The 13,364-nt window shown below is 46.8% G+C and overlaps 1 protein-coding gene across 3 annotated transcripts in view; it reads right to left on the reverse strand.

Moving 5' to 3' along the window:
- TMCC1 (transmembrane and coiled-coil domain family 1) overlaps positions 1-13,364 on the reverse strand; it is a 90,224-nt gene that overhangs the window by 10,150 nt on the left and 66,710 nt on the right. Inside the window, exon 1 of one of the 3 annotated variants that reach the window (XM_066597006.1) lies at positions 918-1,026. The exons of the other annotated variants lie outside the window; for them this stretch is intronic. Within the exon in view, the coding sequence (XP_066453103.1) occupies positions 918-956 (39 nt within the window). The 5' untranslated portion in view covers positions 957-1,026. Of the gene's footprint in view, positions 1-917; positions 1,027-13,364 lie in introns of those variants that run through there. 3 annotated transcript variants of the gene reach the window in all.

The raw sequence follows: 13,364 nt of genomic DNA on the forward strand, positions 1-13,364 counted from the left end.
CAGCAGCGCCGCCAATCGGCATCAGTCGTGGGCACAATCACAGCAGCGCTGTGAATCAGCATTAGTCGTGGGCACAATCACAGCAGCGCCGCCAATTGGCATCAGCAGGGCTTAACCATAGCAATATGCCAATCAGCATCAGCCGGGCACAAACCTAGCAGCACAGTGATCCGTCACCCAGGCATAATGGTAGTGTATTGATCATTGTCAGTTGGGCACAATTATGCCAGCATAATTGGTAGCACCAGTGATCGGCAACTTCTGGGCACAATCCCATCAAAAATTATTGCAGTAATTCAGGCATAATAGTAATGTACCGATCAAAGTCACCCAGTACAAAAACTTAGTACACTAATCAGTGCCACATCAGTCAGCCGGTCACCATCATACCACATCGATCAGCATCAGCCGGGCACCATCATACCACATCGATCAGCCGGGCACCATCATACCACATCGATCAGCCGGGCACCATCATACCACATCGATCAGCCGGGCACCATCATACCACATCGATCAGCCGGGCAGTTGCAGCACTCTGATCATTGTGCTACCATTGTGATGCCAGTACTCCTACGAGAACGCTTAGTCAGCCGGGAAAACAGCAGCACATTGATCATTATTACCTGGGTACAACGATAGCAGTAACTGATTACTGCCATCGGTAAGTACTGCCACACTGACCAAAGTGAGCCGTGCACAATCACTGTGTATTAACTATTTAAGCACAATGGTGCCATGCTAATGACTGTAAACAAGGCATAATGACCACAGTCTCTGGGGACACCACAGTTGCCCAGGCACAGTTACAGCAGACTGTTCACACTCCCCTGGCACAATCACAGCCCAGTACTAACTGTAGCCCACCCTCTGTTCCCCTAGCACAGTGCCCACTGCTGGCACTGCCCGCTCCTCACCTCCTCTTTGTGCAGTCTGAGGATTTTGTCCCAGTGCATCTCTCCCAGGCTCCTGCATGCCGGAGCACTCCGCTGCTTGTGAGCAGAGGTGTCTCTCCACCTGAAACTGTCAATCAGGGATGAGCTCCTGGCCCCTCCCCATCAGGCGGCACCGCCCCCAGGCGAGAGGTGAGCTAACCCTTTACTTGCCAGAGAGATCACAGCCAGTTTCACCATCAGATACCCTACGTCCGTTAAACGTCTATAGGGAACATTGACATAACCTCGCAGATCTCTGATCTGAAGAGCTTACAATCTACACATCAGCACTGTAAGATTTATGGATATTTACCGGCTTGTCTGGTGTTTATAGAACCGTTCTATTCGCCCTCCACTTTATCTATATCGATTCACATTCATTTGACCACAAGCGCCCAGATGGTTACCCGTTGGATCAGCCATGTCATTTTTGTGGAGGTAACAATCAGACAGAGTGGTTTAAAAAAAAAGTTTTATTGCAGTTTGAAGATTTTTAAATCAAAAAACGGACATTGAAAACTGCGGGTTTTTTGCATGCATAAAAAACACTGAATACAGATGCAACATGTGCGCAAAAACCTGCAAATAATTAACACCCATGTGTCCTAGTTGCACCGAGGTGATGCCAGCTCATGCCATTGTAGCGCAGGTTGTGAAAGCGTCCCACAGTCTATCGTGCCGCCCCACACGTCGTCATCATTCTCCCCTGATTAATCCGATCCCTGTACGTTCCCGTGTGATAATGGATTAATTCGGTGTATAATCCAGTTATGCAAAGTATTGAAACAATGTCTTCTTGATTGTCGGGTTATATAAGGCGTAGGAACAACGGCTCTAGTATACCGGAGCCTCGGCCAATACATAATCCAGCTGCCCTCTAAGGAGATGGCGTTTATAGGGCCACGGGCTGCAATCTCTGCGGAGACTACAATTCCTAGCCTGTCCTGGGAGTTGTAGTTCCACCATAGCTTGCAGATGGGGGTTATTTTATAAAGTGCTGATGGGTGTAGTTGCAGAATGGAGAGAGTTCTGACCCCATTTTTTAATAAAGAGTTCCTTTTCGCCTGGGGGGGCTCGGATGTGGGCATAGCCTGTCGCATTCTTGTGCATCTGCCAACCTGTCTTGCATAAAAGTTTTTTTTTTTTTTTACCCCTATTGTGTAACCAGCCATCACTGATAATGGACAAAAACAGAAAAAAAAAATCTGCCTCCGAAACCCTTTCCAACCTCACAGGGTGAACGCTGCCCAGGTTTCTGATATTATGGGAAGACTGGACAAACAATCTATTGTGAATTGGGGTGCATCATCAGTCGTGAAGGATGGTCACAAATCATCAGTTCTGCAGCAGCTGTAGATGACCAGCTGCCATCTCTTAAAGGGCCATTTCACCTAAAGTGTTCAACATACGGGCATCAAGTATGGACACTCGGCAGGTGAATTGCAAAACCTTCTGAAACTGTCCCGCAGATCTGCATTGGGGTTGTATACCGTAGATCCATGTGTGCGCTGCACTCCGATGTAGGAGCAGATGTTTCTGCAACAAATCCGCTGTGTGTGAATATACTCTGGAGCGGTATAAGAGGAGGCTGATATAACCTGATATTAGTACTGGACATATGATATAATGTAGAGATGACTCGAGAGGAGGGGGTTCGGAGTTTGTCATCAAATGAAGAAAGTGAAAGTTAAGCTGAAAAGGCTGATAACAGAACAATAAATAGACTTTCAGGGAGCGCCTGTGTAATTAGGGGATATTCTACATTGTATGCATAAAGTAAACTCATAATATCCCCTTGTGTTGGAAACTACCTTCCAGATTGGTGCAATGAGAGACGTCAGGTTCACATACCGCAGGTTGCAGTTTATGATAGACTTCATTTTTACATAAGTTTTGGCTGGAGGCATGCTGGCACTTGTAGTTCAGCTGCAGCTGATTCCACTTGTCAGAAGTAATGTATATCCCAGCAGGAGAGCTCTACATAACAAGGGAACTTCCACTTATTACGTGGTGGACTAAAAAGGCAGGCTGAGCAGTGAAGGGTTAAAGGAAACTACTTCTCCCATGACATCATGGTGACAGAGCGCACAGCTCATGTGCATGGCATGAAAGAGGCAACCTGGGGAGGGACTGTGAGCACAGCTGATACAAGAGGAGGAAGTGGCGCAGCGCCTGCGGGCACACAGCAGGATCCAGCGTGTAAACATCCTGGAATCAGGACACCTATCTGAGATGCACCTGAGCCACTTACCTGTCCTGATGGAATACACAGAGCTCCCAGTCCACACACTGCTCCCCCGTCTGAAAGACCCAAAATATACTATATACCGCTCCCCTGCCTCTAGGAACCCAAATACATTATACACTGCTCCCATGACTCAGTCCCAAATACACTGCTCCCCAGAAACACTATACACTGCTCCCCAGCTTGGAGGACCCCAAATACACTATACACGGCTACCCTGCTAGTCGGACCACAAAAATACTACTATACACTATTGCTATACAGTGCTCCCTTGCCTAGAGGACCCAAAATGTACGCCACTCCCCTGCGTGAGCCTTAAATATACTAGTATTTTTTACAATTTTTTTAATGTATTTGTGCATTTCTGAACAGCAGAAACTCTAAACCCAAAGTGCGGTTGCAGCCCCAGTGTATTCACACGGGCGATGTTCTCACATCAGCTCCTTCAGACTGCGGTGGACAGAACTCGCACACAAAATAAAACCCATTCGTTTGAATGGCTCCGTTTACACAAACGATTTTTCATTCGGTCCGATAGTCTGAAATATTACTGCATGCCACATTTTAGCAGATTCTTGTTCTACAAAGAACGCATCCCGCTCACATGCCATGTGATCTGCACGCGAGCGCAAGCCATTTTGAATGCATTTTACTATTTGAACCATGTGACTTTTCACGCACCGGTCCGATACAGAGATGGCCCACGCATAGATTCTCTGTCCCAATTCTCTTCTGTGACACGGGCAATGATAGGACATGCGATGGTCTGTGTGAAAAACCAGTAGTGTGTACAGCCCCATAGGCTATAATGGATCCGTGTGCTGACCGGGAATTAACACGAATAGCACGCATAGCGGAAACCGCCAGTGTGACGGAGGCCGTATAAGGAAGGAACATTAAAGTGGTGGGGAACCTATTGATTACACTTTTCTCTCATTTTGAGAATATTCCTTTCACCCTGCAACTTATGAGTGCTGGTCCACAATGGCGATCTCTGTAATCTGTTCTACACAAGCATCACACCTACATATGTATTCCCCAGTGGGAGCGACCGCGTACGGAGCGGCTCTCCTCATGGTTTGTGCTAACGTTTAGACTGAGGCCTAGGCTCGGACACAACAAATCCACCTCAGAGGCCCTGTTGCCCTAGCAACCGAAGGTCAGCATTCATTTTCTATAGGACTGGAGAAATAAAACACAGGCTGACTGGTTGCTATGGGTTACCAGAATCTGAGGCCTGGACTGCAGCCATATTGTGGGATGAAACACCGACTAGTAGCCGTCCAGTCACTGGGCATCAGCACTGCAGCCAATTAGTTGACTAGGTCAACATTTATGAGAATGTAGCTCCATAAATTCAGCAGGCCGTAACGTGCCGCAGGCCTCACATGTAAGAGGAGCGCCAGCTCCTAACATGGCATCCTGCATTTCCTGTTTGTGTGACGGGCGCGCAAAGAAAGATATAAAAGTAGAGAAATAAAAACTTCTCTAGAAAGCAGTGAGAGTGGAAACTGGGAGGTTAATGAGATGCGTGTTCACGGCTGGGCACATGCCTCTAATCTCACGGATGACATGTCTGTGAAGGCAGCCCCAGCGAGCAGAGATGGATGCCGAGGGAAAGCCTGCGGGGCTTTATTTAAAAAAAATATATATCACACTTCCTGACAAGTTAATCTTTAAGAAAGTAATACCTCGGAGGGTTCAGAGCTGCGCCAACGGAAACACGATTGGGGGGGTAATTAAAAAGTATACTAGAACGCCCCTCCGAAAACACTCCACATGCTTATGAAACGCTAGAGACTGAAAATGAGAACTTGCACCACCTTCACTACAGTGTGGGGGAAGGGAAGTGACAACCACTAGACCATTTATGCACCGCTGCGGTTGTCACTGTTCCAGGCCATAAAAGGCTTGTAAAAACATGGTTTCCTAAAACACTGCCTAATCTGACTGCAGGTTGAGTCTGGTATTGCAGTTCAGATTTATTCGAGTGAATAGGACTGACACCAGCTGTGGCCATGGGTGGCGCTGTTTTTGGAGGAAAGGAGTCCAATCCTGGAGAACCCTTTTAGAGACCTTTCTGCTGCTGCGGAAATCCGCACCAAAACTCGCATGTCTAACTGGCGGTAGAATTAAGCAATTTTTAATTTTGTATTAAAATCCACACAGAAAGCTGCAGAATGTTCCACGTGCTGCAGGCAAATACCACCTGTCTGAAAGGTCCCTTAAGGGCTTATGTAGGCTTCATTGGCTTAAAGGGGTTGCATGGGCTTTTTCCTCTGGATAGGTCATCAGTAGTTAGACAGGGATGCACCACCTGGGTCCCTCATTCATCAGCCGATTTTCCAGCCCGCTGTCAGTGCAGCAAGCCAGATCTCATCATCACTGGTCAGAGGAGAAAGTGGGAGCGCCATGCTGCTATTACACTTCCTGCTCCTCGCATGGTCAGGACATTCCTCCTCTCACCAGTGGCGACATCCGGCCCGATCAGTGAGTGGCAGACCCCTGTCAATCACCTACTGATGACCTATCCAGAGCATAGATCATCAAAAGGCCGTAATACCATGCATGTGGTCTGTGTGCGATTTTTCACATCTGATACACTGATTTAAAAAATACGCTAGTGTGTTGGAGGGCTTTGACCAAGAAAGGAGAAAAAAATTCCGTTCCAGGCACCTCTTTTTGGGAAAATATTTAGGCCCCAGACCCAAAGGTTCCGGTATTCCCGTTTGGCTTTCACGGTCAGGCACACAACGGTGAGATTCTGCTTCAGAGCACGAATTATTAGGAGTCTCGGTCACGCCGGGGCAAACCCGTCTCATTCTGGGAAATCTTAGGTGGGGCGTATCAGTAACAGACACAGCCGCAAGCAAAAAGGACTTCAGTGCATCAGTGACACTATCTGGAATTGTACAAATAATCACAATGATGTCCGTCGCTGACCTTAACGAAGAAAGGAGGAAAACACCCTGGAGGATGGGGGGGGGGGGGGGGTGAAAAAATCCCGTTTCCATATCAGGGAGTTTACAGAAGTTGTGTGTTCCATGGAAAATAAAGATGTCGGACACGTGCATCAGCTGAGAAGAAGCAAAGGTCACAGCCACAGAGGCGTTATCAGTACGGAGGGGTCATTAGTCTGATATCACCAGCTTATTACCATTTACAGTAATACACAACCATATTAGCGAAACTGGAGCTGTACACAAGGAGACCTGATAAAGCTGAGACAAGGCGAAGGACGAAATAAGACTATGTAACAGATTCCACAGCGCTTTACAAATCAGAGGGCACATAGATAGAGATGAGATCAGACACGACATAAACAGTAGGGGTGAGGACCCTGCCCCATAGAGCTTACAATCTATGAGGGAATGGGGTGACACGAGGAACGAGTGCCTGTGCTGTACAATGGTTCGTCCACCTTATATAAATAGTGTACTATGCATAATACTATGTGACCGCTCACCAGCCGGTATTATCTACATATGTACATAAGTGATCTGGTTGGGACGAAGAGCATATAAACAACTATCACGTGTCCTTAAGGCTGCGGTCACACGGGGCTTAAATCCCATGGAAATCTCGCGGAATAAATCGCATGAAAATACAGCAAGATTCCCACAGCAGAAATGCAGCTTCAAAACGTGCGTTCAGTGCGGGTTTTGAAGCAGCTTTGCCGTCTGCATTCTGCTGTGGCCATCTCTCCCCATAGAGAGAACATGATGGCTGCAGCGGAGAATGCGATAAAATGGACAATACCACGTCTTTGACTACAGTGTGGCATGTCAAGTTTCATCACGGCTTGGCTGCAACAGCTTCTTCGCAGCGTGTGGACGAGATTTTTGTAAATCTCATTCACTTTGTTGGTTTGTCACAGGATAAAAATTGCCAGCGGAATTTCCGTGCAGAAATTCTGCAGCAATTCCACCCTGTGGGAACCCAGCCTTACTCATCCTGTTCTGGTATGGTTTTAAGTGCAAATTAATCACACCATGTCTGTGCCTTTTTATATATATGTGTATTTATATGAATGCCTCTTCGGATCTGTTCCCTTATGCCTGAGAGGTTCGAAAGCTCGCTATAACATCATGTATTTTTGTTAGCCATTATAAGGTATATCTACAAGATCACTTGGTTTCTCTTACTGAGTACAATCACATTTTGCTCTTCTGCCTAACACCGCACCAAACTTTTTTCGTTTTACTGTGAGATAAGGACGGATTCTAGAGAGGTTTCTGAGGTGGGCTTCATTCATTCCGTATTTAAGCTTGTGTGAATGAGCCCTTCAGTTATGGGCCACCTGCAGACGGCCGGGTGAGATCCCGCTGCGAGAATTCTCACAGCGGGACCCGACCCGAGCCCCTGCAGGGACCAGTGCAGCGCTTACCTCTCCCGCGGCTCCAGCTCCATGACGTGCCGGCCAGCCGACGCATGCACAGAGCGGAGCCGGCGGCCGGGGTTTGACATTTCTGTGCAGGCTTCTGCAAGACCTGCTTAGAAATAGAGCATGCCGCGATTTGTTTTCCATGTGTGATTTAAATTAACGCAGACAAATCGCGGCCGTCTGCCTACGATTGCGTTTTCTAATGCAATCCTATGGCAGCTTCCACTGGTGGAAATTCTGTGGGAAATCCCACAGCAGAATTTCCGCCTGTGTGGAGGGGGCCTTAGGAGGACCGTGTTAAGGGGCTCTTACCCAGGCCGAATCAGTCCAGTGTAAATGCATGCAATGACTGAAAGAGAAAAAAAAAAGTTATTTGCTTCTCATTCATTTATTTTCTGCAGGCTTCCTGTAAATGAAGGCAGGCGGGCTGGATCGACCAACAGACGGCTCCACCTCCATTCACTAGCGATAATCATTCCTGTGTAAAAGCAAAGACCGGTAATCGCTGGGACGATTTATCAGCCATCTGGGCCCCACAAGACGCGGAGAAAGCAGACAATCACTGGCGTTTTGTAGTAGTGAAGATGTGATCTACACAACAAAAACACGTATCAAAATAAAAATGTAATTTGCGTTGGGTTTTTCTTTTTTACTAAACGTTTTGAACTATTTTTCTTACACAATTTTTATCGCCCGTCAAAAAGGAACTTGGCGATGTGATTGTTGGGTCGCTAGCATAGTACACTGCATTACTTTTGTAATGCAATGCATTACGATTCCTGGAGGAGACAGAGGCTTTCATCCTGCTGTTACGGAAACCCATCGGCACCTCACAATCGCACTGTGGGGTGCGGATGGATGGCAGGAGGAGCCCCTTCCCTGTCACCGGCTTCCATACCACGATCGATGCTGAGGTTTCGTTGCTCCTGGCTGTTACAGTAGGAGCTTAGCTGTCAGACAGGCCAGCATCGGCCATGCTGCTCTGCTCGAATGCAGGAGCTTTAAACCGAAGTCGTCAATTTATGACAGTGTGGGTTTAAATCCCAGGACCAAGCGCTGTATATTTACAGCACTTGCTCACTAAAGGGTTAACCCAAACTCACATCATAATATATCCCTATGATGCTGCCATTTTGGGTCAGTAGTCCTGCGGTCAGGCCAGGCCATTTGTCTGTAATGCACCAGTCATACGAATGTGGCTGTAACTAGGAAGCTGATAGAAGAGCATGACCACATATTTACAGAGGATGTCGGCCACGACTCCCCTGCGCACATGTACTCTGGTCACTGGCATCTCAACCGCGATCAGCGTGACCGTGTGACCAGCACGCCGTCATTCTGTATAAATTATGATTGGCGCAGTATAATTACTGAATCCTATTTATGGATGCTCGTATACCCCAGGTGACTCATGGTAAGGAATGGTGACATGTATGTGGGCGGGGCTTAGACAAGTCCGACCAGATTACTCAGTATTAATAGTCTGACAAAATATCGGATCGTCTAGGAAGTCCTTCCGGATGAGTCGCGCCTTGTAATTGCAGCTGTACGAACAGTTCACCTCGCTCCACGGGGACACACGTGTGATTATATAGGGACATCACACAGGAAATCATTACGCCGCAGGACTAAATCCGGAGCTGTGGAATTCCACATCAAAATCTGCAGGTCTAACCAGATGTCGCAGCAGAACTGCAGGCGGCTTTTAAACCAATTTTCTATTTGGCTTTAACATCTGCAGGTAGCCTTTTGGGCTTGCAGTGCGTTGTGTGACAGGTCCCATATAGCCATCCATCGCTACTGTGCCAATATCCCACAATGCATACATTATGAGCATTGCCTGCATCTCATGTGATCAGTGGCTCCAGCTTAGCTGCATCATCTATTGGCGTCTGGAGTCAGTCACATCGCAGGCTGCTGTCCTGTCTCCACCATACTTTACACTGCAGCCCTAATTTGCTAGGGCACAGTTATGTCATTCACTCCAGCTAAACTGTATTGGAGTCTAATGCATCATGCACACAGGCATATTTGGAAATCACTTTGCATGGGCAATTCCTGAATACGGCATCTCTGTAGTTCAATGGGGCTATAGCTACACTTGATCGAACCTCCCCTTAGGAGCCAAGATGCACATTTGTATGCAAGAGACCTAAAGCGGTTTAAGCCTCACGTCTACAGGGAAATTAGATTTATTAAAGCCACGCGGTTCTCCAGCATGTGAAATCCGCATGGACAAAGGTGGCGCTGTGTTAAGAAAGCAGCCATATTTTTCTAACCCTGGACAACCTGTTTAACCCTTTCCAATACACTTTCTGATATCTTCCTGCATTCTGATTGGAGCTGTACAAGCTTCAATGTCAGAAGACGTCCGACAGGGTATTCTTACCGTCTATTGCCAGCCACTCCACTGTCGGAGTCTCTCTGGCGCACACACACTGGCTTTAGCCAGCAGATGGCACCGTTGTATAACAGCAAAAAGAGAAAGCCTTTTAGGAAACCCTGAATCCAAAATTGGATTGGAAAGGGTTAAACACTCTGTGCTGCTGTTAGCTTTCGCCTTGATGTAGTTCGGCCTTTACCGCTGGCAGACTGATTACATCACTATATCGTTATATGACAAGGATTTTCTGACACTTAGACTTAGAATCCTCACCAAGAAGTGGCAAAACGCTTATGTCAAATTTTCTTATTTAAGCCAATGTGAGGCTACAAAGCCGCACCAAATCCACACAAAAATTTGAGAAACTAGTAGAAAATCCAAAACTTAACGCACAGATTTTAGCTGCAGATTCGGTATCAGATTTTTCCACCTTTGTAAACCGTGTGAACATGATGGAACGACGCATCAGGGTTAGAGACCGTCGGGGACAAAACTGTAGGCGCGGGCGCTCTACCCAAGTATCTGCACCGGCGGATGCCTCAACCCGTCCCAGTTGTTTAAATAGACTTCGTGCCAAAGTAAGCGGCGCAATGTTTACAGATCCGAGTGTGTGCTTGGCGAATGCTTACGCAAAAACAAGGGGAATGCTGCAGGCCTGGGGTGGCAGATATACTCAGCCATGTGATCACCAAATGGCGTAACGCCACTTACAAGCGTTTAGAGTCGTGCAATGCTTTATTGCTCGAGTCACTGGGGACGTTAAGCGCCGCGGCCATGTTTCACTGACTTGCAGTGGTGCAATCCCGATTACTACGTTACATTGGGTGGTTGTCAGAGCGACTCTGTACGGCGTTATCAGAGCTATAGGCAATAACGCCGGTCTTACTCCGCTCCGATAAATGAGGCCCTCTGTCTTCCTGTATCCTCTGGGCTGAGATGGCTCATGACCGCATGCTCACCGCAATGCCAGGTATATGGATGGGCACAGCCTGTATAACTATCCACTGAGCGTGCCGCCAGGTGGTGCCCAAGTCGCTGCGTGCTGCAATGCGCCAAGGGGGGAGACCCATAGTTGTAATATTGCAAAAGGTTCTAAGGTTGTATGTGTGACTTGCATGCGTTTTGCACCCTATTTTAATGCTAGAAAAAAAACAAACAAACCAAAAAACACACACAATTGGTTCTGCACATTCCTGGTTCTGGCCATTTTTTCAGCTTACCCTGGTAACAGATAAAAAGGAATTTTTTTCAAACACACCCATAGACTTAAAATGAAATAGGACAACGCAATAGACACAGAATGTTTACGGTCTGTGAAAACGCTGTATTTCATGGACTGAAGCTGAGTTTGCCCATTTGGATGCCCTCTAAGGGCATCTTTACCTGGCGGAATTCCCTGCAGAATTAAGACGGCATCAAAGCCCTGTCTTTCTGCCATAGTTTTTGGCGCAGCTCTGCGAGCGGATTTAGCCCAGTCATTGGGCAGAACCAGACAGGCCGCAATAAGAATGGGACATTAACCAACATGGATTCACAAGAACATATTTACACAGCGTTTTGTGAGCACAATATGCGCGCACAATTCGCAGTGAATGGAACCAATTGAGCTCAATGGGCTTCTTCACAAGCGTATTCTGCACGCACATTTAATTTGTGCCAAAAATATACAGTATGCTTTATTTTCCTGCACATTTGAGCACAAAAACAATTGAACCAATTCCATTACATGCCCATTTTAATGAATGGGAACATGGTTGTGTGTTTTTGGTGCGCACAGAAAGTACAGTAACACGCATACGCGCGCAAATATGCTTACGCCTGTGTAACACTGCTCTAAAGGGGATATAGACAACGATACTCATTTAAATGGGCCAAAAACAGGCTGTACACGTCAATCAGGAAGTTGCTCATGTAGAAGCAGCCTGAATCATGCAGGATACTCTAGGTCAGATCTCTAGAAGATGAGGACATCCTACCTCTAACCATGGGGGGGAGGGGGGGGGGGGGGGAGCCACAGGGGGCAGACTGGACAATTACCACTGCAGGAATTCTGTCTGGGTATGACTGAGTGACAATACCGGGATCAGGGGCAGCACCTCCACACAAACTGCACGTCCCAGAGTACCCGGATGTGTAAGGGATCCGATCAGGGGAACGTCAGAAACTACATCCCAAAATGTGCATCTATACGATGTCTTATGGTTCTGTCCTAATAAAACACGGGGAAAGGAGTGACAGGGACGCTGGGATATAAAAGGAGGCCCAGCTGACCAGCAAAACACTACATATGTAGAAAAGGAGCAGAATCCAAAAGACGACAACACAGGTAACCACTCCTAGTAATATGCACGAGGGTACACAATAAAGACGGTTTATAAAATGAAGCTCAGGAAGAATCTTTGTCCTTACTGTCTCAGAATGGAGACTAAAGACTCAGTTAGCTTTTCTTTGGGAGAATTTTTCTCTTGTGCTCCAAAGAGAATAAGTATGCCCCTTCCATTTACCAGCCTACACCTACTATAATACTGCCCCCCCTATGTACAAGACTATAACTACTATAATACTGCCCCCCCTATGTACAAGACTATACCTACTATAATACTGCCCCCCCCCCCCCCCCGCTCCCCTATGTACAAGACTAGTGATGAGCAAGCATACTCGCTAAGGGCAATTGCTCGAGCGAGCATTGCCCTTAGCGAGTACCTGCCCGCTCGAGAGAGAAGATTCGGCTGCTAGCGGCGGGAGAGAGCGGGGAGCAACGGAGGGGAGATCTCTCTCCCTCTCTCCCCTTCCCCCGCTCACTGCCGCAACTCACCTTTCACGCGCGCCGGCAGCCAAACCTTTTCTCTCGAGCAGGCAGGTACTTGCTAAGGGCAATGCTCGCTCGGTCATCACTATACAAGAATATAACTACTATAATACAGCCCCCCTATGTACAAGAATATAACTACTATAATACAGCCCCCCTATGTACAAGAATATAACTACTATAATACAGCCCCCCTATGTACAAGAATATAACTACTATAATACTGCCCCCCTATGTACAACTACTATAATACTGCCCCCTATGTACAATATAACTACTATAATACTGCCCCCTATGTACAATATAACTACTATAATACTGCCCCCTATGTACAATATAACTACTATAATACTGCCCCCTATGTACAATATAACTACTATAATACTGCCCCCTATGTACAATATAACTACTATAATACTGCCCCCTATGTACAAGATTATTACTATAATACTGTTCCCTGTGTACAAGAATATAACCACTATGATACTGCCCCCTATGTACAAGAATATTACTATAATACAGCCCCCTGTGTACAAGAATATAACTACTATAATACAGCCCCCTATGTACAAGAATATAACTACTATAATACTGCCCCTATGTACAAG

The sequence above is a fragment of the Eleutherodactylus coqui genome, chromosome 3, assembly GCF_035609145.1.
Source record: "Eleutherodactylus coqui strain aEleCoq1 chromosome 3, aEleCoq1.hap1, whole genome shotgun sequence".
Taxonomy (NCBI): Eukaryota; Metazoa; Chordata; class Amphibia; order Anura; family Eleutherodactylidae; genus Eleutherodactylus; species Eleutherodactylus coqui.